The sequence below is a fragment of the Rhinolophus hipposideros genome, assembly GCF_964194185.1.
Source record: "Rhinolophus hipposideros genome assembly, chromosome: 5".
NCBI classification, from domain to species: Eukaryota; Metazoa; Chordata; class Mammalia; order Chiroptera; family Rhinolophidae; genus Rhinolophus; species Rhinolophus hipposideros.
This window is the reverse complement of record NC_138051.1, coordinates 4,518,850-4,546,833: the sequence shown is the minus strand read 5'-3', so window position 1 is coordinate 4,546,833 and position 27,984 is coordinate 4,518,850. Positions and strand designations below refer to the sequence as shown.

At 48.0% G+C, this 27,984-nt stretch overlaps 1 protein-coding gene across 11 annotated transcripts; it reads right to left on the bottom strand.

Moving 5' to 3' along the window:
• Positions 1-20: 20 nt before the first annotated feature.
• Positions 21-27,554, bottom strand: PARP6 (poly(ADP-ribose) polymerase family member 6). Of its 11 annotated transcripts, none has more exons than XM_081048177.1 (24): positions 27,332-27,554; positions 25,961-26,207; positions 23,397-23,593; positions 22,717-22,794; positions 21,885-21,979; positions 21,404-21,464; positions 21,083-21,173; positions 20,552-20,618; positions 17,223-17,372; positions 16,051-16,261; positions 15,486-15,539; positions 13,924-14,019; positions 13,285-13,377; positions 12,453-12,578; positions 11,225-11,290; positions 10,244-10,311; positions 8,977-9,025; positions 8,618-8,730; positions 7,789-7,861; positions 7,018-7,087; positions 1,471-1,550; positions 1,017-1,080; positions 768-852; positions 21-398 (listed from the first exon to the last, which is right to left on the bottom strand). In XM_081048177.1, the coding sequence occupies exons 3-24, from the start codon at positions 23,397-23,399 to the stop codon at positions 296-298; spliced, it is 1,896 nt and encodes a 631-aa protein (XP_080904303.1). In that variant the 5' UTR covers positions 23,400-23,593; positions 25,961-26,207; positions 27,332-27,554; the 3' UTR covers positions 21-295. The 11 variants fall into 11 exon arrangements, 9 of the variants coding, with proteins under 9 accessions (XP_080904303.1, XP_080904308.1, XP_080904301.1 ...); XM_081048182.1 differs by having other exon boundaries at positions 8,618-8,727; positions 16,111-16,261; XM_081048175.1 differs by having other exon boundaries at positions 25,961-26,210; positions 27,332-27,478.
• Positions 27,555-27,984: the final 430 nt, after the last annotated feature.

Sequence of the window (27,984 nt, the reverse complement as noted above, 5' to 3'; positions counted from 1 at the left end):
GCCAGTCAGACCAGTGATCATATCCAGTCCACAGCACCTTCCATTTTATTGTTTTATTTACAAACGGGGTAAAGTCAACTGGGGAAATCGGGGGTAGGGAGTCAGTCTGGGCCATCCAAACGTGGAGAGATTCCTGGGTCAGTCTCCACCAGGAAGGCCGCGTCTTCTGTCCTTTTCCTGCCCCTTGGTAACGGCCCCTTGATTCCTCAGGGCAGCCGCGCCTGCTGCTCCTGAGCCCTTTAATGAGGGCAGATGGGTCCTGGGGGGACGGGGTGGTACGAGGGCTGGGGCCCCCTCAGTTTGTGTAAACCTGAGTTCCGATCACACGCATGATTTCCTTCTGTATCTTGGGGTCCTGAGTATTAATGTTGGCATCGCCCACCTGCCCATCCTCATATCTGCCGAAGACAGGACAGGTGTGAGCATTAGGGGGAACAATACCAGGAGAACGCCAACCAGTGGAACTGTTTTTGGAGGTGTGGCCATCCCACCCCAGAAGAAAAAACCCTTTCTTGCTACTGTTTGGGTGGAAGAGATTCAGCTTATCTGGCTTTCTTTGACTAGCCCCCGATCTATAGCCGTCCCTGGCCTCCAAGGGACAGTCCCAGTGTCCCTCCACTCAGGGAGTGAGGGACAAGTCTCAGATAAGAGACTTGGCTCCACAGCGGTGAGAATACGAGTAAAACAACATTCTCCCAGCAGTCACGGGCCGGCACGCCCCTGCCCTCACTCCTCCAAGCCTTTCCCAAGGCACCGCCGGGACTTACACGAAGAAGAAGCGCGTGCAGACATGGTCGGACACAGGGCAGACCCAGATGTTCCCATGCTTCTGCAGGTCCTTCGACGTGATCACTGGGAAGGGGCCAGAAGTTATAAATAGGATGTTTCAGTCACAGTCCAGGCAGGGGAGGGAAGGCGCGATGCTTCAACATCACCCTTCGCTGGCTTGGGTGCCAACAGTTGCACCAGAAATAAAGGCTGGGGACCCAGAAAAACAGACCGGGTGAACTACCTACCTTCACAAAGTGCTATACAATTTAGATTCCGACTCTGCAGGAACCTCGACTGAATGGATCGGGTCTGGAAGAGAGAGCAGAGCCAAGCAGACTGTTACAGTATTCCTGAGAGGCGGCTTAGCTGGAGATGGTTGTGGGGCGGTCAGGGACATCCTGGGCTCCCGCTGCCCGCCCCTTGCCCCCATTTTGCTTTCCCATCATAACCAGTCTGGGTGAATCCACAGCTTCCATCTTTCCATTTTCATGTCACTGCATTTAAACTCAGTCTCTGTTTTCATACTTCTGAGGCCACCCGTGACTTTGGAAGTGTGTTCATCTTAGGATGTACCTGATTCCTTCAAATGATCTTCAAACCACCCACCTCTCCCACCACTGTTTGCTCATCCATCTCTGCAGCCTACAGCTAGCCCGGCGGAAGAGTCCTGCCTCGCTGGCGCAGGGCCGCTAGGGATACCTGGGGGATGGTGTTCATCCTGTTATATCGCTGGACCAGCTCATCCTTGGAGGGCATCCGGTGCTGTCCTTTTCCCATTCCTGTCACAGAACAACAGACCCAGCTCATTCCCCCATTCCTGTAGCAAACATTTACTCAGGAGCCTGCTAAGTGCCAGGCACTGAGGTAGACAACCTGGCGACACAGCGGTGACAGTGAAACAAACAAGCTATCTGCCCTTAAAAAATGTAGTCTGGCGGAGGTTAGGCAAAGAACAAGTAATCACAACACAGTATGGTGAGGGCTGTGATGGGAGCATATGGAGCCCTGTGAGCTACAGGACGAGGAAAAGGTGGAGCCCAGCCTGGGGGATCGAAGAAGGCTTCCTGGTGACAGCAGGCTGAGAAGTCGGGACTAGAGCTATTGACACAGGAGGGTAGTACCTGGGCAGAGGTGACAGGACGGAACCCAGAGGGAGAAACAGCGTGCCTGAGCCTGTTGGGGGCACAGTCCATGGCAAAGGCCTGAGAGCACGTGGGAGAGGTGAGCTCGGGTCAGGTCAGGCAGGCCTGTAGACCCCGGAAGACAACTGGAGCTCAGCCTGAGAGTATCAATCTCTCACGGCTCTACAGGGAAGTAACAAGAAGCGAACGAGACGGGCAGGAGGGGCCCGAGAGAGTAGTGACATGACACCGAGGACCCAGTACCAGGCTGCACGAATTGAGCGGAGAGAAAGCAAGCAAGCAAGTCAGGTCTGCTCCGGTCTCGGCGTTACAGAAACACTGTGACCAGAGCCATTCAAGAGAAGAGGGAGAAAGCACAGCAGCAGCTGAGGGAGAATTTCCCACAGATAACTGTAATGACAACAACCCTGAAGAGTCCTGCTTTCTTCAGAAAGTCTTCCCAGACTTTAGGAAGCAGTGCCAATTCCCTCGTTCCCACCCTATCTAAACCCATAAATCTACCACCCTCACTTCTCACTGACTAACCCTGTTGATAGCACTTACAGGCTCCATCTGGACTTCTCTGATTTCGATACGAATCAGCCTGTGTGCCCCTCCTGCCAGCTCTCTCTGGCCTGTGCTGAGGACTTCAGTCTCTCCTGAGCGTTGGCACAGTCCCGCCTTGTCAGTTACGGACATGGGTCTGTGTGTATGAGACCGAGCGGATGGACGGAGGGGACATGAGGCCATCATCGCAGGCCACACGCAGACGCCCTATCTTCCCCACTACACCCTGGAACTTCCTATTATCACTAACCACTGCGTCAGTGTCTGGTCTTGTGATAGCCATGGTGTAGTGGGGGGATGAAAACCCCTGGACTGACAGCTTTCACTGCTCAGGCTATCAATCCATCATGGACCCACACTCAAGTCCCGTCATAGATTTATGGCCTGAACGGAACTCAGGGCAATCAGAGCCTCAGGCTAGAACCGCTAATTTCCTCCTCCTACAGGACACTTACCACCTCTCTGTTCCCACCTTCTCTATTAGCCTTAACTACTTTTAGCTCTGCACCCAAACCTCATGACCTTCTCAGCCTGGGTATTTTACAGCAAGATTCTGAGTGAAATTCTCCTTTGGGTTCTACCCCGGAGGCCAGAACAATTTGATTCCTATGGCTGATTTAGAGATGGCCATCATGATACAAATCCTGTCCCATTCCAATCCTGTTGCACACTGTCTTGTCCATACTGACCCAGTTTCCTAAGACCAGACCCTGAGAATATGGTGGCTAAAATGATCTCTAGATGCTTCGTGTCCAAAGTACATACTTATCAAGTCTCTAAATAGGACTAAAACAGATGGAGTTCACCATCTCCTTTTTCACTGGCCCTCATTGTTACCTGCACGCTCTGACCAAGTCATTGGAGGCTCTGCTAGTCAAATGGATGCTGTCTACATGCCCCCAGGGGGCACCCAAGGCCATCAAGCTAAGGACACCTTGAGGAAGAACAGAAAAGCAGAGCAGAATCGGGTGGAAGGAAACATCCAAGAAGATAGTTGGCCAAATGCTAGAGCAAATACTAGTTGGACACTTGCACACATCCCGCCCACCGTTACAGAGACTCCCGTTTGTCTGTGGGGCCCTCAGAGAATCAGTCATTGAAGCAAAACCCACCCTGTCAGTCCTTATACTGGTAAGAACAGTGTCCCAGAAGTTAGGCGATCTGCTTTCCCGTCTTAGCGCTGCTACTCATAGCTGTGTGACCCCAAAGTCATTTAACGTCTCTGAGTACCAGCTTTGTCATCTATAAAGTAACATGGGATTGGATGAGATGATCTGTAACTCTAATAGTAAAATCCTATGGTATTTTGTACCTATAATCAATCGACCTTTTTGAAAAGGAGAAGGATAGTACCATACGATGTTTTTACGTAATTAGTAAAGTGATGAAGAAAGATAAGACATCAATAGAGACTCCTGGCTCCATCTCTAACTAAAGGTATTCAGGCACTTAGTGGTAAACAAAGGCCAGTGAGAGAGAAGGAGAAAATAGGAAGAAAGAATCGGTGGGAACCAGGATAATCTCACTCTTTGGAAAATAATAAGCTTCTTTAGAGGGAAGCTCAGGCTGAGACAAAGATAAAAATTGAGGAACCTAGACAAAGAAGACTAGGTTCAGAAAGACTACCCCAACCCCACCCCACTTTGGACCCCAGGCAGGAAGAATAAGTAAGATCCATTCACACATTCAATAAATATTTATAGGGCATTTACCCCGTGCTGATTCACGGTAACATTCGGTTCAAGACACACTGTCATTTATTTAATAGGACAACGAATACCTACAGATCCAACCTAAGAACTATGTCCAACAACTAAAACATTACCAGTGACTTACACCTAACAATGTGCTACCCCATCCAAACTATCTGCCTCTCCTTGGGAGGTAACCACCATGCTGAAATTTCGTTTAATCACACACACACACACACACACACACACACACACACACACACACACACGCACGCCTAAATAATGCGGAATTTTTTTAGCTTTTAAACAATATAAAAAAGGCTTGCCTTTTCTTATTCAACTATATTACTAAGATTTTTCCAGACTGTTGGAATTCCCGGTTTGTTCATTTTCATTGCTGAATAATAATCCATTGTGACAATATATTAAAATGTATCCATTCTCCTGATGATGAGCGTTTAGGTTGTTTTCAGGGTTTGCTCTTGCAAACAGTATTGCTTTGAACATTCATGTAACATCTCTGGGTGAACATATACAGGAATGAAAATGCTGGGTAACAGTGATAAGATTTCTCAGCTTTATGAAATTAAACACAAAATTGTTTTCCAATTTACTCGTATACATGTATCTCCATCAGCAATAAGAGGGCCTTGTGACCTGCAACCTCTGGAACCATCAGTGGTGTTAACAGATTTCTTAATGTTTGCCAATCCACGTGAGTGCTAAACAGTAAGTCATTTGGTTCCTCATTTTACTTCCGTGATTAACAGTGATTGAGTAACTTTTCATATCTTTTGGTCATTTCTTCAGTGACATGGCTGTTCATGTCATTTGCCTATTTTCTGTTAGGTTCTCTTTTTCCTAATGATTTGTAAGAATTTTTTTTTTTTAAGATTTTATTGGAGAAGGGGAACAGGACTTTATTGGAGAACAGTGTGTACTTGCAGGCCTTTTTTTTTCCCCCAAGTTAAGTTTTTGTCCTTTCAATCTTAGTTGTGGAGGGTGCCTTTCAGCTTCAAGTTGTTGTCTTTTCAGTCTTAGTTGTGGAGGGCGCAGCTCAGCTCCAGGTCCAGTTGCAGTTACTAGTTGCAGAGAGCACAGCCCACCAACCCTTGCGGGAGTTGAACCGGCAACCTTGTGGTTGAGAGCCCACGCTCCAACCAACTGAGCCATCGGGGAGGTAGCTCAGCTCAAGGTGCCGTGTTCAATCTTAGTTGCAGGGCACGCTGCCCACCATCCCTTGCCGGACTTGAGGAATTGAACTGGCAACCTTGTGGTTGGGAGCCCACTGGCCCATGTGGGAATCGAACCAGCAGCCTTTGGAGTTAGGAGCATGGAGCTCTAACCGCCTGAGCCACCAAGGCGGCCCTTAAAATATATTTTTATTGCTAATCTTTTGTGCTTACAGTGTTAAAAATGTCATCTCCTGATTTGTAGCTTGTCTTTTTACTTTCTTAAGGTGTCTTCTGATGAACGAAGTTTCTAGTTTTAATAAATTTAACAATCTTTTATGATTTATGATTTCATGTTTTTCTATTCTCTGGATGATTTTGTATAAAATTGTGAAATAATTTATTCCTTGAAAGTTTGGTTTAAGATTTACATGAAAACTATCTGAGTTAGGTGGGTTTTTGTATGTGTGTTTAAATTTTTAAACTACTATTTCAATGTATTTTACATTTTTGGAGCTATTTAGGCTTTCTACTTTTTCTTGAATCAGTTTCAAGTTATATTTTTCTAGAAATTTATCCATTTTGTCAGTTTTCAAAGTAGTGGCCTAAAGGTGACAGAATTCTCCTATTAGCTTTTTCAATTTTGCTATATGTGTAGGTATGTTCCCTTTTTCTAATTGTGTTATTTTTCTTCTTAGTCAGTCGAAGCAGCTTTATCTTTTTTTTTTTTTAGTTCTTTAAAAGAATCATCTTTTGGAGTTTTTGGTCCTATCTACGGTACCTGTTTTTATTTGGTTGATTTTGGTTCTTATGTATATTATCTCTTTTCTTCTACTTTGGTTTATTTTGTTGTTAGAGATGTTTCTAATTCTGAGCCTCTGGACCTAAGTTTTCTTACCTTTATAACAGTTATAATTACTGGAGAATACTAAATGATAATCTATACGTACTCTAGCACTGTCCCCTTCGGATGGTAGACATGTAACTATATGGTGGCTCTCCTTTATACAGCGACTATATAGAACAAGAACAAAAGAAGACTGAGAAGAAACTAAGACATGAACCTGGAACACTGAGTTTTAAGTCAGAATCATTATCTGAGAAGGACAGAGCTGGACTCATCTCCAGACTAGAATCTGGACCTCATTCATGCCTTATCTTCGGAGTAAAATGCTTTCTCTTGCGTTCAATGTGACTAATATCATAGTGTGTAATTCACAGTATGGTGGTCTACATTTTAAAAGGTGGTTGACAGGGAAGAGAACAATGTCTCCAAAAATGTAAGCTAATGGAAGGGACTCAAGCCTTCGAGTGTATTCAGATAAATTCACATGCACATGTACATACACACAACTTTTTATGAGAGTACTGCCAACCAAAAATGTAGTACACAGAAAGCCTAGCTTCATCTCTCAGTCATTCCCTAACCTGTTTCCAGGGCCTAGCCCCTACAATGACTAAAACCATCCCCATGGAGAAGTGGACTAGCTAAGACAAAGGGAGGAAACTGGCCTCATTGTAAAGAATCTAATCTTCTAATGGGAGCAGGTAGAGAAAGATAGACTGTGTCCGTAACTGGGGAGAGAGCTGGTATAGACCAGGCACCCACGATGGAGCAGGAGACAGCACAGATCACGTGTTCACAGAATGGATGCAATGTAAACAGAGGCAAGGTGGCCGGAGAGTGTTTCTTACCTGAGTATCCAAAGGAAATACTGGAGATGGGGCTCAGGTAGATGCCTTTGCCATAGGCTGCTCCATGCAGCTTGCAGGGAAACACCAGGATGAGCAATATGAGCCTGGGCCCTCCAGGGGCTGTATATTAGGCAGCCATAGGCTTATCCAGTCCTGTCCCTCCATTTACCTTCTCTTTCATTCAGAGAACTCTAGGCACCTACTCTTGCAAAGCTGATTGGGTGAAAACTGGATACAGGTTAACTCTTTGCCTATGAAATACTAGGTATTGACACCTTTGAGAGAGGAATGGCAGAGCCACTGAGTCAGTCCCTCAGCATCCATGCACGTGTCCCCAGGCCGGTATATATACGCAGATTCCAAAACCAGGAATGACGGAATATGTAGCCAGAAGGAGGGACAAACCATTTCTTGGAGTAGTCTCACAGGGCAAAGAAATAATTCTTCTATTTCAACTCTCTGAATGAATAGTCACATAAATTGAAAAGTTCTAACAGGTAATTCACCTAATGGCTGCGATCAGCAATTTGTACTCCTGCCTACAGCTAAATTCCCATTCCCCAAACCACCAACACACACAGCCCAGGGCCAAATAGACAACAGCCACATCCATCCTATACGCACAGCTCCAACTTCCTCCCTAGGGAAGCTGCATGGCAGGCGGCCTTTGAGGATGCTGAGGCAAAACCAGCTGAGCACTCTACAGTAGCTTTCCCCCAAACCGAGTGGGGCAGGCGAGGTTGGAGAGAAGGGGAAGGGGCACCGCCTCACCTGCAGTTTGGTGTAGGATGCATTGACCAGCCCATTGCGCAGGATCGAATGCCAGTTCTCAATGTGGGACCCACTGTAAGGCAGGGTAGAACACATGTCTCCTCACGGTAGGAGGTTCCCGGGAGCACTTCCATGATTGCCATTCCCACCCATCCTCACCCACACAGGACATGAAGATGGACAGACAGACCTAGCAATGGACATGCACATGGATACAGTCATTGGCATGCAAGGTGTGTGAGTGTGGCTGACCCTACGTCTTCATTTCTAGGCCCATCCTCTCTGCGGTGTTTTAGCTACTCCCATCCTAGATCCTCAACTGCTGGTTCAGTATTTTCATTTGCCTATTCTCTTATATTTCAAATTAAATTCTTCTCAAACTCAATACACTTATCACTGATGCCAAATATGCCTTCCAGTCCTGAGTTCATGTCTATTTTGAGAAAAGGTTCCCAGCATTCCTTTTAGGTTACCTTTAATCTCTCTCTTTCTCCTTCTCTCCTCTCCCCTCTCCCACAATCAGGCACCAATTGCTGATTTCTTTCAAAGCAGCTTTCAAATCTATCCCCTCCAATCTGTTCCTTCAACCACATCTTTTTAATATGTAAATGTCATTTCTCCTCAACTACATTACCAGTAGCCCGAGAGTAAAGACCGTACCGCGTGGGTCTTTTTATCCTCTACAGCACCCAGCACAATAAATACTTGCTGACCGACGGACTGATGGACACAGGTAACACAAACTCATATACCTCTCGTGCACTTGCCCTCCCACTGCCCTGCGTTAGTTGCTGCCTCCCCCACCCCCTCCCGCCTCCACCCTCCTCACTGGAAGGCAAAGGTGCTGCCGTAGAGCTTCTTGGCGGTCCGGAACCGAGCCTCCTTGGCAGGAGGGCTGCTCAGCAGGAGGAACTGGTGTGAGGTGTGCATGAACTTCAGCTGCTGCCCAGGGTGGGGTGGGGTCAGGAAAACAGAGCAGAAATGGAGATCAGGGAAGGAAGGATTGGGGATAGGGAGCAAATCAGGGCCTGTAATGACCCCTAGTAAGGGAAATGTGCTCAGGCCCAATGACTACTGTTGATGGACAGAGCCAACCAGGCAAGGCTAGGACCAAGGTGGCTGGCTGCTTTGGAGCCCCTCCCTGACCCCACCAGCAATTCAGACTTTAGAGGAAGAAAAGTCACTTACCCTGCTGAGAGGTAGTTTGACAATGTGTGACCTGTTGCTGGAAATGATCCTAGGACAAAACAGAGGAAAAAGGAGAAGGACAGCATGAGTGTGTGGTTAGGCCACCCTGAACACAGCAGCAGCCTTGCTGTGCCCCTGGGAGACAAGCAAGGATTCCGGGGCTGTCTCAACTGTGTGGAGTATCCAGGTCACTATCAGGACATTCCCATCGGTAGTAATGCTTGTGCATAGAAATGTACAAGGAAACTACTGACCAGAGACCACCTAGGTGCTGGAAGTTAAACAGTGGATGAAAAGGGAACACAGAGGTCAACTGAAAAAAAATAAAATCTAGAAAGGAGGGGTCTGTATTAGAATGCCGAGAACTTATCCTTGGGATTCAGAAATTCAGAACGGGGGCTCAGGAGTAATGCCGCCTGAGCTCAGAAGAAGCCTGAAGGTTCTCAGGGATGGGGAGGAATGGACAGAAAGTTACTATTTATGCTGGAGAAAGAAACAGAAGAAACTAGAACAAACTTCCTGCAGCTTCAGGGATAGATTGGGCTGTGCGTAGGCTGAACTCAGGGACAAGAGAGAACAAAGGCACAAAACACTGAGGGCTCAGCAAGGGAGCATTACCTCCTAGAGTGGATACAGTCTGGTTTTTTGTGCTTTTGTACGCATCACGTCCTCCTGAATGGTCTCTGCCTGGTCATCCCTCATATCATACTAAAGAGGGAGCGTGTTGCATTGAGAAAGCACTGATGTCAAAGGCTGACTAAGGTGAGATGGGAAAGCTGTGTCAGGAAAACAGGGCAGAAATCAAGAGCAGGGAGGGAGGGCAAGGGATAGAGGGCAGTGGAGAATGATCAAAAGTCTTTCCAGAAGGGAATGACAACAACGCCTCCAGGCTCTGGACAGTCTACGTCGCCAGGGAGGCCCCGAGACAGGGACAGGGAATCGCAGGGGGACACTGACCCTCTGGATGCACAGAAGCTTATTTGAAATGAACGGGGGTCAGTCCTACATGCAAAGGGCACTCAAAAACCTACTGGTAACCAAGAAACCCCTAAAGAGCAGTGGAGACATCATCTCAGAATCGGTGAGCTCTCTGCAGGATCTGAGTTCTTGTCAAGGCCAGGTGTATCAATAAAACGCCAAGGAAAAGCTGCCCTAACATCAATAACCTCAGAAAGGAGGCTGACACCGCTTCTATGAGGAAGTGCAGGCCCCGTCTCCAATACCATGTCCCTTCGCCCTGCCCGCGGGGGAAGGGTTCTGTCCATACCACTGCAGGAGAGGATGCGCCAGGGGGTCCAGCTTGTCCATCTGCTTCTTGATTTCCAGATAGGAGCCCTGTAAGACAGTAGCCATAAGCTTATCTTCCAGGAGTGGCGGGAGCCCTCCCACTTTCCACAGACTCTCAGGGCCCAGGGCAAGGTGGGTACTAACGGCCACACAGAGGCAAGAGGAGATGGGGTTCCCACCCCCAAGGAGCCCAGTCAGATCGGGAAGACTCATAAATAAATATGGAAATGACTGAAGATGCTTACAAAACAACATGCAGGTGGGTCTCCCTCATTTAATGCAATTCCTACAGCCCTAAAAGGTTGATTTTAAATCAAAAAATAAATAAAATCAATGTCCAGAAAGAACAGGCTAAGGAATCCTGTGGTACAACTTTACATAAAGCAGAGTCCTTCTGACAAGTATATCATCCCTCCTTGGTGTATCTTATGTGTTAATCTGAGCTGTGATACATAGGACTTGCTGAGAAGAGGCCCACCTGTAAATGAGTACAAATGAATGTCTATTCATGCAGAGACTGCAGACGAGGGGTGGGGAAGTCTGGTGAGGGACAGCCTTGAGTCAAAGGATGGTCACTGCTCCATGTGGCTGCCCCACCCCTGGAAGGACAGAAGATGTAGGCCCCGGGTCTACTTCCTGACCTCCAAGCCCCCCTCCTCAGCCTCCCAACCCTGAGCAGATGTCTTTCCCTCACTTCTCTAATTCCCTAAGAATTATGGGGAAACCATTACATACAAATTTGTGAAGAAATTCACAGCGAAGGTAAAGGTTAAGAGACATTAGGAGTGAGAAAGAGGAGTAACAGAGCTAGAACACAGAACAGGACTGGGAAGACTGAAGACAACACTGAGGAATCTGAGTAGCCTGTCTAAGTCTTCACTCCACTCCCGTGAGTTCCAAGCAGCACAGGGCCCTTGAGCAGCGCAGGCAGAGGACGGCGGACAGGCCAAGGGCAGAGTACCTGCGTCATCTCCCTGATGGACATCACACTATCCAGAGCTTTCTGAAGTCGCTCGTAATTCTTCTTCTGTGGGGAGTTCATGGGAAGAGAAGAACCAGATGAAGAGAGTAAAATGTGATGAAAAGGAGGGCTAGGGAACCAGCAGCATGTCACGGAAAGAACACAGATTTAATGTCAGACAGTACTGGAATCACATGCTAGTTCTCTATTACCAGCTGGGAATCATAGACTAAGTTACTTAACCTCTCAGCACCTCACTCTCCCTGCGTGTAAATGAAGATAAAAACACCCACTACCCTCGTAGAGACGCTCTGAGGCTTAAGCAGCGCGTGTAAAGAAGCTGGACAGTACGCACTACACAACAAGGACAGCTGTCCTGGGTGCTGTCCTTGTTAATTTTGCCAGTGGCTAAGTGTCAATCTGACTGGGCCATCGGGGTGTGTCTATGAAGTGCTTCTGGAAGACATTAACCTTTAAATCATAGACTGAGTAAAGCACATGACCCTCCCTAATTTGGGTGGGCCTCAACCAATCAGTTGAAGGCCTGAAAAGAACAAAAAGGCAGAGTAAGAGGAAACTTCTCCTGCCAGACTTTCTGAGTCTGGGACACTGGTCTTTTCCTGTCTTTGGACTTGGATCCGGAGACCGCCAGCTTTTGGACTGGAACTTATACCTTTGATTCTCCTGGGTCTCCAGCTTACTGGCTGCAGATCCTGGGACATCTCAGCCTCCACACTCATGAGCTAAATCCTTGTAACAAATCTCTTTCTGTATACCTATCTCTTATGGGTTCTGTTTCTCTGGAGAACCCTGAGCAATGCAGTACTTTACATACATTATCCCTCATTTTTATAACAATCCACAAGGTAGACATTACCTCTTTTTACAGATAAGGAAGTTGAGGTTCACAAAGGTTAAGTAAGTGACTTGCTGACACCATTCAGCTCGGGAACAGCAAAATCTCATGGAGACTCCAGGTCTGTCTGGCTCCAAAATCTGCATTCTTTTCTTTCATGACATAACTAATTTTAATCCTTCTCCCCTTCTTCTGACAAACCCATTTATTCACCGAAACATCTAAAGCTTAGGGTTCAAGAGTTCCCAAGAAACAGGTGTTTCACTTCCTCCAACCTTACTCCAAGCTACTGTGTCCACGAGAATGATGGCCCGTGGTCTCCACTATCATTTCCTGTTCATTAGCCCTGACTTTCCTTCCCAGCGACTGTACCTTAGGGTTAAAGGCCAGGGTCTTGGGATCAGTGGGGTCCACCACAGAGGGATAAGGCTCAAAGATGATGCTCTTTCTTGGGGACTCCAAAGCTGCCCTACACATGGCCACCAGCAGATCCACCACCTTAGGGGCAAGGAGAGAAAGAGGGCAGAGCTAAGTGACTGCCCAGGGCTGGGAGGCACGCGGGATCCAGGACAGGGTCTGCCCTCTGGAGTCTCAGAACGTTTCTCTGCTGTTCTTTTCAAAAGCAAATGTTTATGGTTTGTTTTCATTAGAAATAATATAAACTCATTGTAAAAATTCAAGCAACAATGAATTAAAAAGTGATGAAAGCAAAGATAAAAATCATCCCTCTGCCCCCAAACAAATCTCTTTCGTCACAGGTAACTACTACTAAGTTTGATGTATATCCTTCCAGGCATTTTTTCCTATGAAAATAGTTATTTTGTTATGTAGCAATTTAACAAATTGTACTATGCATACTGCTATATTTTCTTACGTGTTATAATTTTCTATCTATAAATAATAGTTGCATAGTATTTCTACTGTAAGGACATACCATAATTTCTTTAAAAGGACACCCTACAGATGTATTAGTTTGGTGCAAAAGTAACTGCAGTTTAAAAGGTTAAAAATAACTAAAAAACTGCAACCACTTTTGCACCAACCTAATAGTTGTATCTGTTTTATTTTTTTTACAGTTACAAACAATACTATTGTGAGTATCCTTACATATGAAAGCATTCCTGGAGGTTAAATTCTGAGGTGTGAAACTGCTAGCTTCCCCAGGTTTTCTCGATCCCAGTTCCCAGCTTTTCGCTCTCCGTACCTCTGCTCCAGTGGCCACCTCCTCTGCAGCTCCAGACATGACTCCCAGTGTGTAGAAGGAGAAAACGCACAGTTCACGAGTACAGACGGCTGGCTACATGGATAGATTAAGCAGTGGTGGTAAGGGGTGTGCAGTAAGAAGGGGCTGACCTCAGACAACTCTAGAATGGGTAGAAATGTGGGGCCCTCTGCCAGGAAAAGACAATAAATAAGTGAAGTCAAATTCAAATGCCTTTCAGAATTAATGCTGTCTCCTCCAGGAAGCCTTCCATGACCTCCCCAGGTAGTTAGATGCTCTCTCGTCTGAGCATCTACAATCCTGCTCATATCTCCCCCATACACTTAGAGTGACGTGTCTGCTACCCACCTAGACTCGGAGTGCTCGCGGACTGCATCTTATCCAGTCATCTTGGTCAATATCTGAACCATTTTTAAATACTGAGTGGGGATTATATCTTCAAAATATTCACATAGCCTCATCTTTCCAAATAGGAGTGCTGAGAGTTGTTTTCTGAGACAAACAGTTATTTCTAAGAGTCTCAGAGAGTATGGACAGAATTCTGTCTGTACCAGAGACCCAAGGAGAAAACAATAAAGCTGGGCTAAGGAAGAGCGTCCTGGAACAGAGCAGGACGTGTACCTTGAGCATGGACCCATTCTGGAAGACATGCTGCTCATCACACACCACGCAGTACTCATTCAACGTCGGAATCCTCTGCTCCGCATACTTCATGATCTGGGCAGGGAAGAGATTCTACTGTATCTTTCGGAAGTATAGGCACAGAGAGGGCACAACTTGAGCTTCTTTCCCAGCTACCTCCTCCCTCCCAGCCCTGTGCCTAAGGTAGAATCCCTGCCAGGGTAGAATCCTGCACTTAAACTCATGGCCTGATTCTAGAGCTCAGACTGTATGTTAGAGTAAAAATAAGACCAGCCACGGTAAAAGATCTGGGTTAAGATTCCCCTTTTCACTACTTAAAACCATATACAACTTTGGGCAAATCAGTTAACCTGAGCCTTGGTCTCTTCATTTATAGAGTGGGCCATTATTCACGTCATAGAGGTATCGAGAGTAATGACATGATCACTGTGGAAGTATCTGATAAACACTAACAGCTATTAATCAAACTTTAACATTAGTTGTAGTAATTACAGATGTCCTCTGGGACAGGTGAGTACTGCTCCGTGATGGATGGCAGGGGGGCCTAAGAAGCCTCCCAACTCCCCAGAACCATCAGCCTATCCATGGGTCCCCCCCAGACAGCTCTGCACTGCGATGAGAGCACAATTCAGAGCTCCTGCAGCAATAGCCTAGTCTTTTTAAAAATACTTTCTCTTAACATGGCTTTTTCAACCAGGTACATTTTCTGTATTAATTAAGTTGTTCCCATGTCACTACTTTGGGGCTGGGAAAGAACAGGCAAGGGCTTTTATTCATTCCGATTTATTGAATGAATGCTACATATCCAGCTCAGTGAAAGGTCTCCTTGATTGTGCAATAATATAAAAGATTGTCTTCGCAGGCCCTATGCTGCAATGGGGAAGGTGTGGTATGTATACAAATTACAATTCAAGGCAGCATATGGTACGTGACATACAGGTGCCTACAAAACAAAAAGCACCATGAAAGTTCAATGAGAGGAGACATCACTTCCAGCTAATTAATACAGCCGGAGGAATGGAGCTCTTAGGGAAAAAGTGGCATTGAGCCTTGACTGCAACAGGCAGATACAGGGAGGAGGGCCAGTGGAGGGAATGACATGAACAAAGATAACAGAGATGCAAAAGTGAAAGCATGTCCAAGGAAGAGAAAGATTTAAAAGAAGAACCAACCAGTAGTGGCTGAGCAGTGAAAGAGGTCCGCACAGAAAACTGAAGACCACATGAGCAAGGCGCTTGGGACCCTAAGGAAACCATGTCAATGACTCTCATCTTGACACCCAGGCACTTGACACCAAGTTTGCAGTGCATCATGGGCGCCTGATCATACGTGCTCTGTAAGTGTGGTCTGCTGGTAATGCTGCGAGCTTCCTGAGGATGGGAACTATGCCTTCTTGTCTCCTATCTACATGACACTCAGCATAGTTCTGGGAGCAGAGCAGCTCGGGAAATACTTAACTGAGGAGCTGGGAGATGTCAGGCGGTCAGATGGATCAGACAAGAGGGGAAAGGCTTTGGCGTGAGGCTTTGGACTTTACTTACCTGGACAAGGAACCCATATTCCAGAGTGGGGATGTTCTTGCAGTGACCACTGACCTGATGAGAGTAAAGGACAGCCCTTGTGAGCCTCCCAGGACGCTGCTGCCTGGACAGACCTCACTCAGCCTGTTACCTAGGATTCTCCCAAAGCAGCTAAGCCCTCGCTCCGATCAGCCTAAGTGATCCCAAAGCTGGAGAGAAGACCTTTAGATAGTTTTCCAAAAGGGCTCATCCATCCTTAACCTTCTTCAAAATTCGGTGGAATAGGTTAGTACAGCAGCTGATTACTAAGTCCTAACCACAACCTAATAAAATCATGTGACGTCTTTGGAATGCCCAACCCCAGATTCTGCTTCTTAGCCTACTATCAGAGAAGCTAACTGACAGTTTAGATGTCAGTTTTCCGCTATTAAAAATACGTGTTCCATTCCACCGACTCACCTACATGCCCCGATTTGATTTACGATGCCTGAAAAACCACACTCCCACCCCATTTGAGAAGCTATACTCCCACAATTCCACTTCCACCCGCCTGACACCCCAGTCAAACCCTCCGCAGGCCATGTACCAAAGGAGAGGTCCGTGCTGGGGGAGGGAGGCCCACGTGCTGGGGGCACAGGAGACCTGCCTGGGGGCTGGGAGGGTAGCCAAACACTTCCACTTTGGGGTTCTTCAAGGTGCAGGAGATGGAGCGGTTCATGAGGCGCCCAACCCGAAGCTCAGGCACGGCGAGTTTGCCTTTCAGCATGGAGTCCTGTATGATGGGGAAACTGGGTGACCTGGAGAGGGAGCAGAGAGAGGCCAAACTCGGCATTCAGTATGAGCCCTAGAAGAGGTTGGAGACAAGTGGGTCCTCAGCCAGGATCAGTGAGACAACTGGAGCCAAAGAGGAACCCACATATGTGGACAGTTCCATGGGATCTAAACACTGGTAAACAAGTAGGTGACACATCAGTATTGCTTTTTTGTCATTATCTATGTGTGTTCTCCATTGGAACATGGAGGGTAGGCAGAGGCAAAGCCTAGGTCACTGTCTGTGGCATCCAGGCAAGGTATGGAATGATCCCTTGAAAAGGATGCCTGTTTCATTTACTCAATGTGTGTGTGTGTGTGTGTGTGTGTGTGTGTGCGTGTGTGTGTGTGTATTTATATACATACGATTAAATGCTAAACACTGCACTAGGCAAGAATAGATTCTTCCCAAAGAGTGTGATGCCTGGCTGTCCACAGTAGTGGCTGGTAAGCTACAAATCTGGGTCTGTGTTTGCCTCTGCGAAGATCAGAAAGCACCAGGGTTTGGGGTGTGGTCACAGGGGGATGTAGGCCTAAGGTCAAAGAACGGAGCAATATTTATTTTTAGAACTAGGTAATAAATCAATGTACCCTTGCATAACTGCGAGGAGTTGCTGCCTGTCTCTGAGTTGGCCTCCTTAGGATGGGAATAAGGATGAGGGTCAAATAAAGAAAAGATGGAGTGACTGGCATACATTTTTCCAAAGACATTCCATGAGTTAGGTGTTATGTTTTACATAGAGGACAGGTATGAATACTTGGGTCAGGAGAAGGAGAAGGACATACAGGGAACAGGACCATGTGGGTGGTGTTAGCAGTTAAAGGTACAAGATTCAGAGGACCTAGGGTGAGGACACCATAGATAAATTTAGGTAATCAAGAAGGTAGGCTGGCGACTAAGCCAGGCTAAGGGGACCAGAGGTGACTGGCCCCTGGGGGAGCACTTACTTGGGGACAGGTGAGAAGATGCTGAGGCCAGCTCGGAACTTCTTGATGGTACCACTTGCTTTGAACCAACTGTGCCTCTTCTCCTGCTGGGTCTTCAAAAAATCGTTGCTGAGATGTTTCCATTGTTGGGATGTGAACATACCCAGGATCCTAAGGAATCAAAGAAAACAGGCTTAGGAAAGCTCAGGCAGGGGAATAAGTGGAGAAATAGGACTATGAAAAGCAACTAATCAAAAAATAAATAAATAAGTAAATACACTTTTAAAGAAAAGCAAATAATCTAGAATTCACATCCAGGGAATGCAGAGGAAGTTGTGGTGGGGGAATGTCAGAACAGCTCCCTCCACCCACAGGACCTTAGCACATGGAAACGTACTGTCTTAAAGTACCTCTTTACTCTAGGGGGTAAACACCCACCCCCATTACCTAGTCCAATGGACCAAAAACATTATGAGATGTTTTGCCCTTAGAGGCAGATCTCAAAGGTGAGCCCTCAAAAGCGGGGAACCTGGGAATTTATTGCTAAGAATTACTATACTTTGAGGGTGAAACAGAAGTAGTGGGGTGGAGGTGAGTACCACCCTCTGCCTTGTGAATAGTGAGGAAAAGTCCTAGGGAAATGAGGGGTACTGACATTGTTAGGTGAAAAGTTACATCCCCAAATTTAGTCTCTTCCTTGAGCTGGGCCCTCAGCTAGCTCTGTCAATCCTGTCACTTGCCGTTGATCAGTTCTCTCTAGCATTACTGTAAGCTGTTATTCTAAATCCTCATCTTCTTCTTTAAGCAACTAACTTTACCTACAACCAATAACCTTGCTTCCTTCTTAATAGAGAAAACTGAAGCCATCAGATACCAGCTCCCTTCATTTTCCAAGTCTACTACAATATCTATTTCCTTTTCCACCATTACCTCAATCCCGCCATTCTCTGGAGACAAGGAAACCCTCCTAGTATTACCTCTATCTGTGCTCAGGATCTCAGCCCCTTCTTGCCTCTTCAGGGACCTTGATCCATCCATCACCCCCCTCTCCTGGTAACTCCTTTCCCAAAATCTACAAAAAGTTTCAAGTTCCTGCCCCTGATGTAGCTACCGCTCCTTCTTTCCCTCCTATCCACACCCAAATTTCTCAATCCACACTTACTGTTTCTACTTTGTTGTCACTCACTTCTCAACATATTCTATCTTTGCCACTCCACTCCAACTGCTCTCACCTTGATGATAATTCCAACAGAAAACCCTAAGTTCTCCTCTTGCCTATTCTCTCAGGATCTCCTTGTAGAAGCTCTCCTCCTTGCCTTCTGTGACACCATTCTCTTGCCATTCTTCTCCAAATTCTCTGACCTGCCTTTACTGTTTCTTCTTCCTCTGCCAACTCTGCTAATTTCTTGGGTATTTTGTCTGGGTGATAAAGGGTGGTTTTGTTTTTTTTTTTTGAAATATGACATTTAAAAAATTTTTTTTACTTTATTTATTTTTTTTTTGACTGTATTGGAGAACAGTGTGTACTTCCAGGACTTTCTTCCAAGTCAAATTGTTGTCCTTTCAATCTTAGTTGTGGAGGGTGCCGTTCAGCTTCAAGTTGTTGTCCTTTCAGTCTTAGTTGTGGAGGGCGCAGCTCAGTTCCAGGTCCAGTTGCCATTGCTAGTTGCAGGGGCCACAGCCCACCATCCCTTGTGGGAGTCAAAACCGGAAACCTTGTGGTTGAGAGGACGCACTCCAACCAACTGAGCCATCAGGGAGCTCAGCAGCGGCTCAGCTCAAGGTGACATGTTCAGTTTTAGTTGTAGGGGGCAGAGCCCACCATCCCTTGCGGGACTTGAGGAATTGAACTGGCAACCTTGTGGTTGAGAGCCCATAGGCCCATGTGGGAATCGAACCGGCAGCCTTCAGAGTTAGGAGCATGGAGCTCTAACCATCTGAGCCACTGGGCTGGCCCAGATAAAGGGTGTTTTGCCCTTGATCCTATCTTCTTCTCACTCTATTATGCTCTCCCTTAGAAATCTCTTATTCTACCTATATTAAGATATGTATCAGTGTAATTTCTACTCATACACTGATATATATTCAACCATAATGTCTACTAAATACTAAATACTAAATCTACGTATGTCTCCATTAAGCATCGCCTCTTGAATATCCAAAGGTTACCTTTAAATATGTTTAAAATGGAACTAATTATCTATCCTCATCCCACAAACCTGCTCTTATTCTTAAATCCCTACTTAAACTGGTGGTATTACAATTTACCCAGACATATAGGATGGAAACCCAGGAGTAACTTCCCACTATTCCTTGGCTTATGAACATAAACAGTATATCCAAATCAATCTTCAACTGTTAATGATTTTGCACCCCATAAATCTCTCTAGTCTATCATCTCTAATCTCAGCTACAGTCACACTTCGGTTCAGGCCCTCATCTCAGGTCTAGTCTTCCACAAAAGCCTCCCACTCAACTAATTCTGGTCTCTTGTCTCAACCCCTCCTACCCATTTTGCACAATGCTACCAGAATGGTTTTTCTAAAGCTAAATAGACCATGTCCTTTCTTTGCCTAAAACCCTTCAATGCTCCCACTGCCTATAGTATCAAAGCCCAAGGGCCTCTGTGATGTGGACCCCTCCTTACTTCTCTGGCTTCGGCTCCTACCTCTCTTCCCTTGCAGTGTACTTGAAATATTTAACTTCCTGAAGTTTCCTGCATACATGCTGCTTCAGGTGACTGTGCCCTAGCAAATGTTAATCACTCTCAGAGTCTGTCTACATGGTAACTCTTATCCATCTTTGAAAACCATTAATCATCTCTCATTCATTTCTTCACAGCCCTCCATCTCCCACCAGACTGACTCACTCCTGCGCTCGTTCTGAAACGTATGTATTCACTTCTGTTAGAGTATGTATCCAATAGACTATCGTAACTCCACTGAGGGTAGAATCTGTTCATTTCTCTTTGTATACTAAACACTTAGCAAAGTGCTCAACACATTCATTACACTAGAGCTGTCTGAAGTCCTGCAGCCCCACTCTGAGGAGACAAGAGAAAATGTGAAGGGCATGGCTCTAATTCCAGGGCTGTACTTTGCCTTAAACACTAAATGCTGATGAGCCTCTCCTCTCACCTCCAAGAAGTCTCAATGCTAGACACCCAGAACCACAGGCTCCTCTGCCTAACCATACATTTGGCTCCCCAAATTGATTTTAGTCTTTCTAGGGCATAGCTCAGAAAGACATTTAAGGAAGGAAACATTCCATCCAAGAGTCTGCCTGTCCATCATATATGTCCACCTCTCTTTCCCTCATATGTCCATCACCAGAAAGATCAAAGTTCTTACTTTTTCAACTGAAGACCCAGCCCAAACCCTTCCTTATTCGATGGCTGGAAAACCTCAATTGATGGTTCTGCAAAGAGAAGAGAAAGCTCCTAGTATGGACATGTCTTTACCCTCCTGGGACTCCAGAGCCCCAATCCAGCGGACCAGCTTCCTCAGAGTCTAAAGGTACTTTCTTGAAACAATGGCGGAGAAGGAAAATATTTGCAGCAGAGGGGCGATTCTGGGAGCTGACTGACCAATTTCAAATATCCTCAACTTCTATAAGGAAGTTGAGGGGAAGGGGAGAAATAAATAATATCTGGGAACTAGAGAAAACAATTTCATTAACCAAGAAGGATTTGAGGGGCTTGCTATCAGGTGACAGGGAATGAAGACACCAATGAGAGGAAACTGAAAAGCCCCCACCAATGGCTTGCAGATTACACCAAGGGCCTTATTCAGCCTTGTTCCTAGTTTTCCTGTCTCACGTAACTCAGGACTTGGGATTAGATTAGACTCAGAGAACCCACTTGCCCAAAGTCACTCCCTTACCTGGTCCATCAAGATACTGGGACAGAGAAAATCGCAGCCTCAGCACAATAGGTTCTGTCCGGAGGACCTTCCAGGCTGTAGAGACTTCCTCCTGAAGGAGTGGGAGAAACAGTTTCCGACTTAGCACCGAAGAGGACCGGACCTGAAGCTTTCCCTATATGTTACACACGTGCACACGACTGCACGCCACTGTCTGCTGACGGTCTAGGAAAGGAGTGAAGAACACGTGCTCCAAGCAGCACTGAGGAGCACGACTCGGGGCCTAGGTGACGTGACCCCCCAGGCCAGCTGGATGCACCGGCAGGTACCAGCAGCACTTACATCGAGGAAGCTGGTGTTGATGTGCAGGTCGATGTCCACGTCGTCGATAGTCCCATATTCTCTACAGAGATACAGGGGGGCACGGGCGAGACTCATTAGGGGGAAAGACGGGGACAGAGCCTGGGCCGGGACCACGACAGCAAGGTAGCTGTGTTATCGGCCCTCAGCTACAGCCTCACGCACCAGCATGACCAGGGCCTTCTCCGGGCCAGAAGCCCTTCTTACCTCAAAGGAGAAACTAGCAGCCTAGAGGGGTCTAAGATCAGAGGTAGTTCTCAGAAAAGTGGCCCCACTGCCCCACTTACTCCTGTCAGCCAAGCTCAAGTACACTGAGCAGCACTCACTACCAGTAAGCTCATAATTTACCCGTGTCCACAGACCCGCTGTCACACCTTGAAAAGGAAAAACCCTTCAGCCTTCCAACAGCTCAGAAGTGGCCTGCTCCCCTGCCACCCCTGCCACCCCTGCTGTGGGGTCCCACCTGATGGACACAGAGTTCTCACTGTAGATCTCCTTCACGGCTTCAATGTCAGCATCAAGCTGTGGGTGCCGATACAAGTCAGCTGCACAGCTCCCCTGAGTCAGCAAAAGTGGCAGGGAGAGGGGAGGAAGACGGAGGGGAAGAGAGAGGTGAGAAATAAAAAGAACACGAAAAAGCACCAGGACCACGAAAATCCAACAATCGCAGGACATATAAGCCAAAGACGGTGTATGAAGGGGCTCTTAGGCATGGCCCTAGCGGGGATTTCAGTGACAGCAAGTCTCCCTCTGTCACCACTCACAAGTTTCAGGGGTCCCCCTGCAGGCTTTGCTTAAGGAGTTCACACCGTTAAGTCTCCAGCTTTCCCTCTCAGGCCCCGACCAGGACTCTTGGGTGTCCCTTCTACGAGAACTCAGAACAGACTGAAGCGTACAGAATTTAATGCAAATGGGTTCTGTCTGCAGAGCCCAGCATGGCTGCACGTGACCACGCCTGGGTAGTCACGGTGTTAGCAATCTCTGACAGGGTGATTTTTTTTTTTTTAAATTTGACTCTAATGGTTGAAATGACCCCACTGGCTAGTGAGGGAAGAGTCCAAAAATAATTATTTCCAACTAAGAACACAGGGGTAGCTCCATGTACAGTGCGTGTAGTTTACTCTGGGAAAGGTATGAGCCCCAGGCAAGAGCAAGGCTGCACCAGCTCTGACGAGACCATGCGGACCACACCAACATTGTATCTCTGGTCCAGAATAATCTGCCACTCCTGAGGGATCCAGAGAGAAGCATATATTTCAGCTGTCCAACATGGATCGTAGGGGCTGTAATCTCACCTGAACTCCGTAGAGAAATTCCTCCGATTCATTATCTCCCTCCGAATCATCATCATTCCAGAACTGGCCTTTGATGTCCTAGTAAAGAGAAAAAAAAGAACAACTCTATTGGTCCCTATTACCCCATGGAATGAACTGGGCTGATAGGATGGGAAACAGATCCTCACAAAGAATGGGAGAAGGTCCCGTGGGATAGTGTGAGCTCCTAATCCCTTTATTCTCTTCACCTCACCCTTTGGGAGCATCTCAGACTCTTCCTGAATCTGGTCATATACACAGCCTAGTTCTGACTTGGTGGGATGGAGAGAAATAGCAGTATGATTGACGGTCTGGTAGACGTTGGTGGGGGGGAATGCAGAAGAATTCAATGTCAAGGTTGGCTCCGAGGCATATCTAGGTTCTAGTATAAGCTGGCCTCTTCTAGGATCATCTACAGACCCAAGGCAGCTCCAACGTACCTAAGCTCCCTGGCCTCGTCACTCCCTTTCTATTCCTTTCCTTCCCAAGAAAACCCACCTGTACACACACCGAGTAATATTGTTTCCATGTCCCTTCTCCTTTCTTTAATTTCAAATACTCACTCTACCTTCCAAAAGGGTGGGAGGGGAACTACCAGCCAAAGGGGAGGTTCCATCTACCCCCTTGGTGATGAGTTGCTGAGGTGGGCAGTCAGTTCTCACCATTGGGTCAGTGGGTCACACACACTCCCCGGTCAGTGCTAGGCAGCACCCCTCCATACCACCAGCTGAACCCAGGCCAACGAGACAGGCATTTAGGAGGCCACAAGGGAGACAAGCAAGGGGGTGACGTCAGGGGCTGACTGGAGACCGGCTGGGGATGGCAGGCTCTGCTGTTGTGGTGGTAACAAGTCACTGTCCTGTGGAAAGGAGACAACAAGTGGTTTCAGCACCACTCAAAAGCTAGGCGGTGTATACACAGGCACACGTTTATACATACACTTTGATCATACATATGTACAGACACTTGTACATAAAGAAACATACTTGCATGCGTGCATACACACTTCTACACAGTTCTTTAAAGATAATGAACCGTGAAAGCACCAAAGAAACACAAGACACTACTATTCCATTCAAGCTGGCGAGTTGGGATTGGAGCAAGTCCCTGTTCGAGCTCATAATGCTGTACGAACCCTGAAGCCAGAAGTAATGGTGGCAGGACCAGAGGCTTATGCTACTCTGTCACAGCAGTTCACTTAGAATATTCTTCACAGTACCTGCTCCCAACAGAATCAGACTCTTTGGGTAGTTTTTACCTGTAGTTACTTCTCCAAATTGAGTCATCATCTCTTATTAAATATCAGGATCCCTAGAAGCCTTTATATGACAATCACAGCTAATTTAAAAAGTCATCAACACTGAACATCCTCTAGTAGACATGGTCTGAGTTGTCATGGCCAAAATAACGCCCTGGACTCACCTTGCAGCCTACTCCACAAATAAAAATGCAATAATGATTCCCAACAAATGCTTAGAAAAACACGAAGTCCTAGTCCTTTCACAAAAGTGAGAACCACTTCCTGGTTCTGCATACATCTCACTCTCACCCACCCCAATTTTACACAGAGGTGTTCTTGGTCTCTAATATGGTTCTGTTGAACCTTAGGTTTCCAGTAGATCCGAGTTCTCAAATGGCCTTTGTAGATGTGTAGCACGTATCAGTATCACCAGGGAACTTATTAAAAATGTATATCTGCGGGCCCCTACGGAGACCTACTGAATTAGAAATTTGAGATGGAATCTAGTAATCTGTGTTTTAGCAAGCACTTCACATTATTCTGATGCATAATAAAATTTCAGAACCACTGTTTTAAATCCTTGTGTGTTCAAGGGGCCTGTGGGCTGTTCCTCATGTACCAACGTAAACCTGGTAACTGACCTAGGGTGGGCACATAAGACATACAGCTAGGGCAAACAGCATAGCAGTCCCCTAGCTGACAGTGCTGCCTGGCCCATCAAAAACAATACGCCAAGGGAAATTACAAGTGATGTTCTTAGAGATGACATAGCTGACATCTGAGATTTGCTTTAAAACACTACTCCAGCACAAAAAAGGGGCTGGAAGGGGATAGATGAAATAAATATGGCAAAATGCTGATTGTTGATGAAGCTGAGTGATGGGTACATGAGGGTTTCTGGGTTTTTTTTTTCTTCCCCCTTCTTCTGCCTTCCCCCCCCCACCCCTACTCGGGGTCAAGCTGTTGTTCTCAGTCTAGTTACGTAGGACACAGCTCCCTGGCCCATGCCGGTATTATAAGCCTTGTGCTTCCCCCGGCTGAGGAAGTCGGTCGCCAGCCCTTGGTCGGCCACTCACAGCAGCTTGCAGCAGCTCTCGCCGGCTGCCGGCCACTAATGCTGGCCACCAGCCACTCATGCTGGCTGCCGGCCACTGGCGCTGGCTGCCGGCCACTCATGGCAGCACATGGTAGTCCATGGCTGCTCACGGCAGCCCAGCTCCAGGAAGAGCCGTTGTTCACAATCTTAGCTGTAGAGGGTGCAGTTCACTGGCCCACGTGGGAATGGGACCACAGCTGCACAAACCACCTGAGCCACCTGGTTGGCCCTACATGAGCGTTTCTTGTACTTTCTACCTTTGTGCATAGTTGGAAACTTTCATAATAAAAAGTTTTAAAAAATCAGAGGCTACTCTTAGACTCTTGATGTGATGTGGTTATAACTAATTCAAGTCAACTAACTCTAAATGTGAATAGGAAGATTACCCCTGAGACTCTACAACTGCGACCTTGCTGTTCTTCAAACATACCAAGCGTGTTCCCACCACAGGACCTCTGTCCCTGCTGTTCCCCCTTCTCGGAATGCTTTTCACCCAAACATCCACATGGCTTGCTCCTTCACTCTTTCAGATCTCTGCTCTAAGGTCACTTTGGCCACCCTATATAAAATAGCAAAACCCCCACACACACGTACTAGCACTTCGATCCCCCTTCCCTGCTTTATTTTGTCCACAGTACTTACCATGCTCTGACATACAAACGTTTATCTCCCACCAGAAAGTAAGGTCTGTGGTGGCACAGGCTTCAACTGTTTTCACTGGCTATTTTGTTAGTCCCTCCACGCATACTTATTAAATGAGTGAATGAATGAATGAATGAATGAACCATCTGCTGGATCCTAAAGCAAAGGGCAGATACAAGAACCTAAATGCACCTACACATAGACAAAAATCATGTAAAAATGATTTCAAAAAGCAAGACTCCATTCACCTTCAAGAGCAGCTGAGAACCAGAATATGAAGATTTGGGAGCTGGGTTTGTGAGACTTGAAAAGAAACAGTCAGGCGATGATCTGGATGCTCACAGAGGAACCAAGAGGGAGGCACTGAAGTCCAGCCTAGGTTGTCTCGGGCTGGGTGGTAGGATGATGGCAGCGTAGACTGGAAGTACCAGCTTTCCGGAGGTCTTTGTCCCTGAAACACTTAGCTTCTCTCCAAGGGCTGTTGCAGCTTGGTTTCTGCTGTTATCACAGGGAGAAAAAGGCGGTTGAGAGGGACTTTGTCTTGTCCAGGGAAGAGACAATTCAGAGACCACCACGTTTTTTAAAGCAGCCTGCTACAGTGACACGGACTCCCACCTTCCACTCCCAATGCCCACTCCTCGGAAGAGACTCCCAAGGTGAAGAGGGAGAAAAGCGCAGTGGCAGGCGAGTCATGGAATTCATAGAACCACAGAAATGTGCAAGAGGAATAAGCCTGAAAGACCACCTATTGCAAAGCTTGCGTGTTACACATAGAACGCTCAAGTGCCGGGACGCCAAGCAAGTTGCTTAGCAGAGGAGTGCACCTGGGCCTGAAGCACGTTTGACAGGTGCTGCTCACACCCCCTCTGCATGTTGACGTGCTTACAAGTAAAGACGAGAAAGGAGGTGAAGGAGGGGCCCTTCCAAGAGAAGCTGGGCCAAGTCCCGACCGTGTGGGGTGCTCCCGGAGCAGCGTGTCGCGCAGCTCGGCGTTCGTTCACTTTGGACGATGGCAGCTAACAGAACGCTTTATGGATTTCCATGGGACTAGGCCACACGTAAGTAAGCCTCGAGTCTGCACCACAAAGGTCTTTCCCGAGGTCGGGGGCGCTTCCCGGAATGACAGCTTTGCACGTAGTCAAAGATCTGCACGGCTAAGCTCGGGCTGTGACCCCAGCTGCGCGCGCGGGGCTCCCGTCTCAGAAAGACGGGGCCACCGACCCGGAGTGCGGGGAGGGCCCGGCGGGCAGGGGCCGGCAGGCAGCGCCCCGGCGGCGGGGGCAGAGCACGGGCGCGCCCCAAGCACCGCCGCCAGCCGCGCCTGCAGGGCAGGCCGAGACCCCTCGGGGAGCAGTCAGAGCCCCCCTCCGGTGCCTCCGGAGACCCCGAAGACGCCCCGCGCCCGCCTCCCGGAAAGCAGCTCCGTGCGGCTGTGTCGCCAGCCGCCCGGCCTCGAGCGACGCCTGCCAAGCCTGAGGGCGGATCACGGCCCCCGCTCTAAACCCCTCACTTCATCCTCCCCGGCGAGACGGGGCGGGCCCCGCACCCTTCCCGCGGCCCGGCCGCCCCGCCCCGTCCCCGTGGCGACCGCCCCAGAGGCCGGCCTCGCGAGTACTCACGGCGACCCCGGGCCGCGCGCGGCCGCCGCCGAGGGGACGAGCGGCCCGGGACGCCCCGCGGGGGCGGAGCGGCAGGCCAAGGGGCGGGGGCCGGGCCGGGCGGGCGAGGTCGCGCTCCCCCACGCCTCGTCTTGCCGTCACGGGCGCGCTGAGCCTCCCTGCGCAGGCGCGCGCGGCGATGCCGTGGCCACGTGGCCCGCTGCGGACCAACCGCCCGCGGCCTGCCCCCGGGCCCGCTGGGGGCCCCTCGTCGGGCTCGGGCGCCTGCGCGGTGGCGGCTGGTGGGAGGGGCACGCAGCCAAGGCGGCCTCTAACGCCGGGGTTGGAGGCGGGTCGTGGGGAACAAGAGGGGCTCTGCGGTGCAGGGAGGGCCCTTCCAGAGAGACAGGTGGCATTTGGCGCCTCGTGTGGTTGGGAGGAGTGATCGGGGACTGCGGTCCCCGGGGAACTCGCCGCATCAGAGGTCCCGCTGGGCAGACGGAAGTTGGGAAGGGCCTTTGGAGAGGGTACTGATGCCAAGAAGCTCTGGTTTCCAGTGGGAGTCAGATACCTCAGGGTCTTTTCATTCCGAAGTTTTAACGTATGGGCACCACTGGCGGCTGGAAAGCACGCTGTCTACTCAGACGATGCGGTTGTGAAAGAAAGGGGCAACA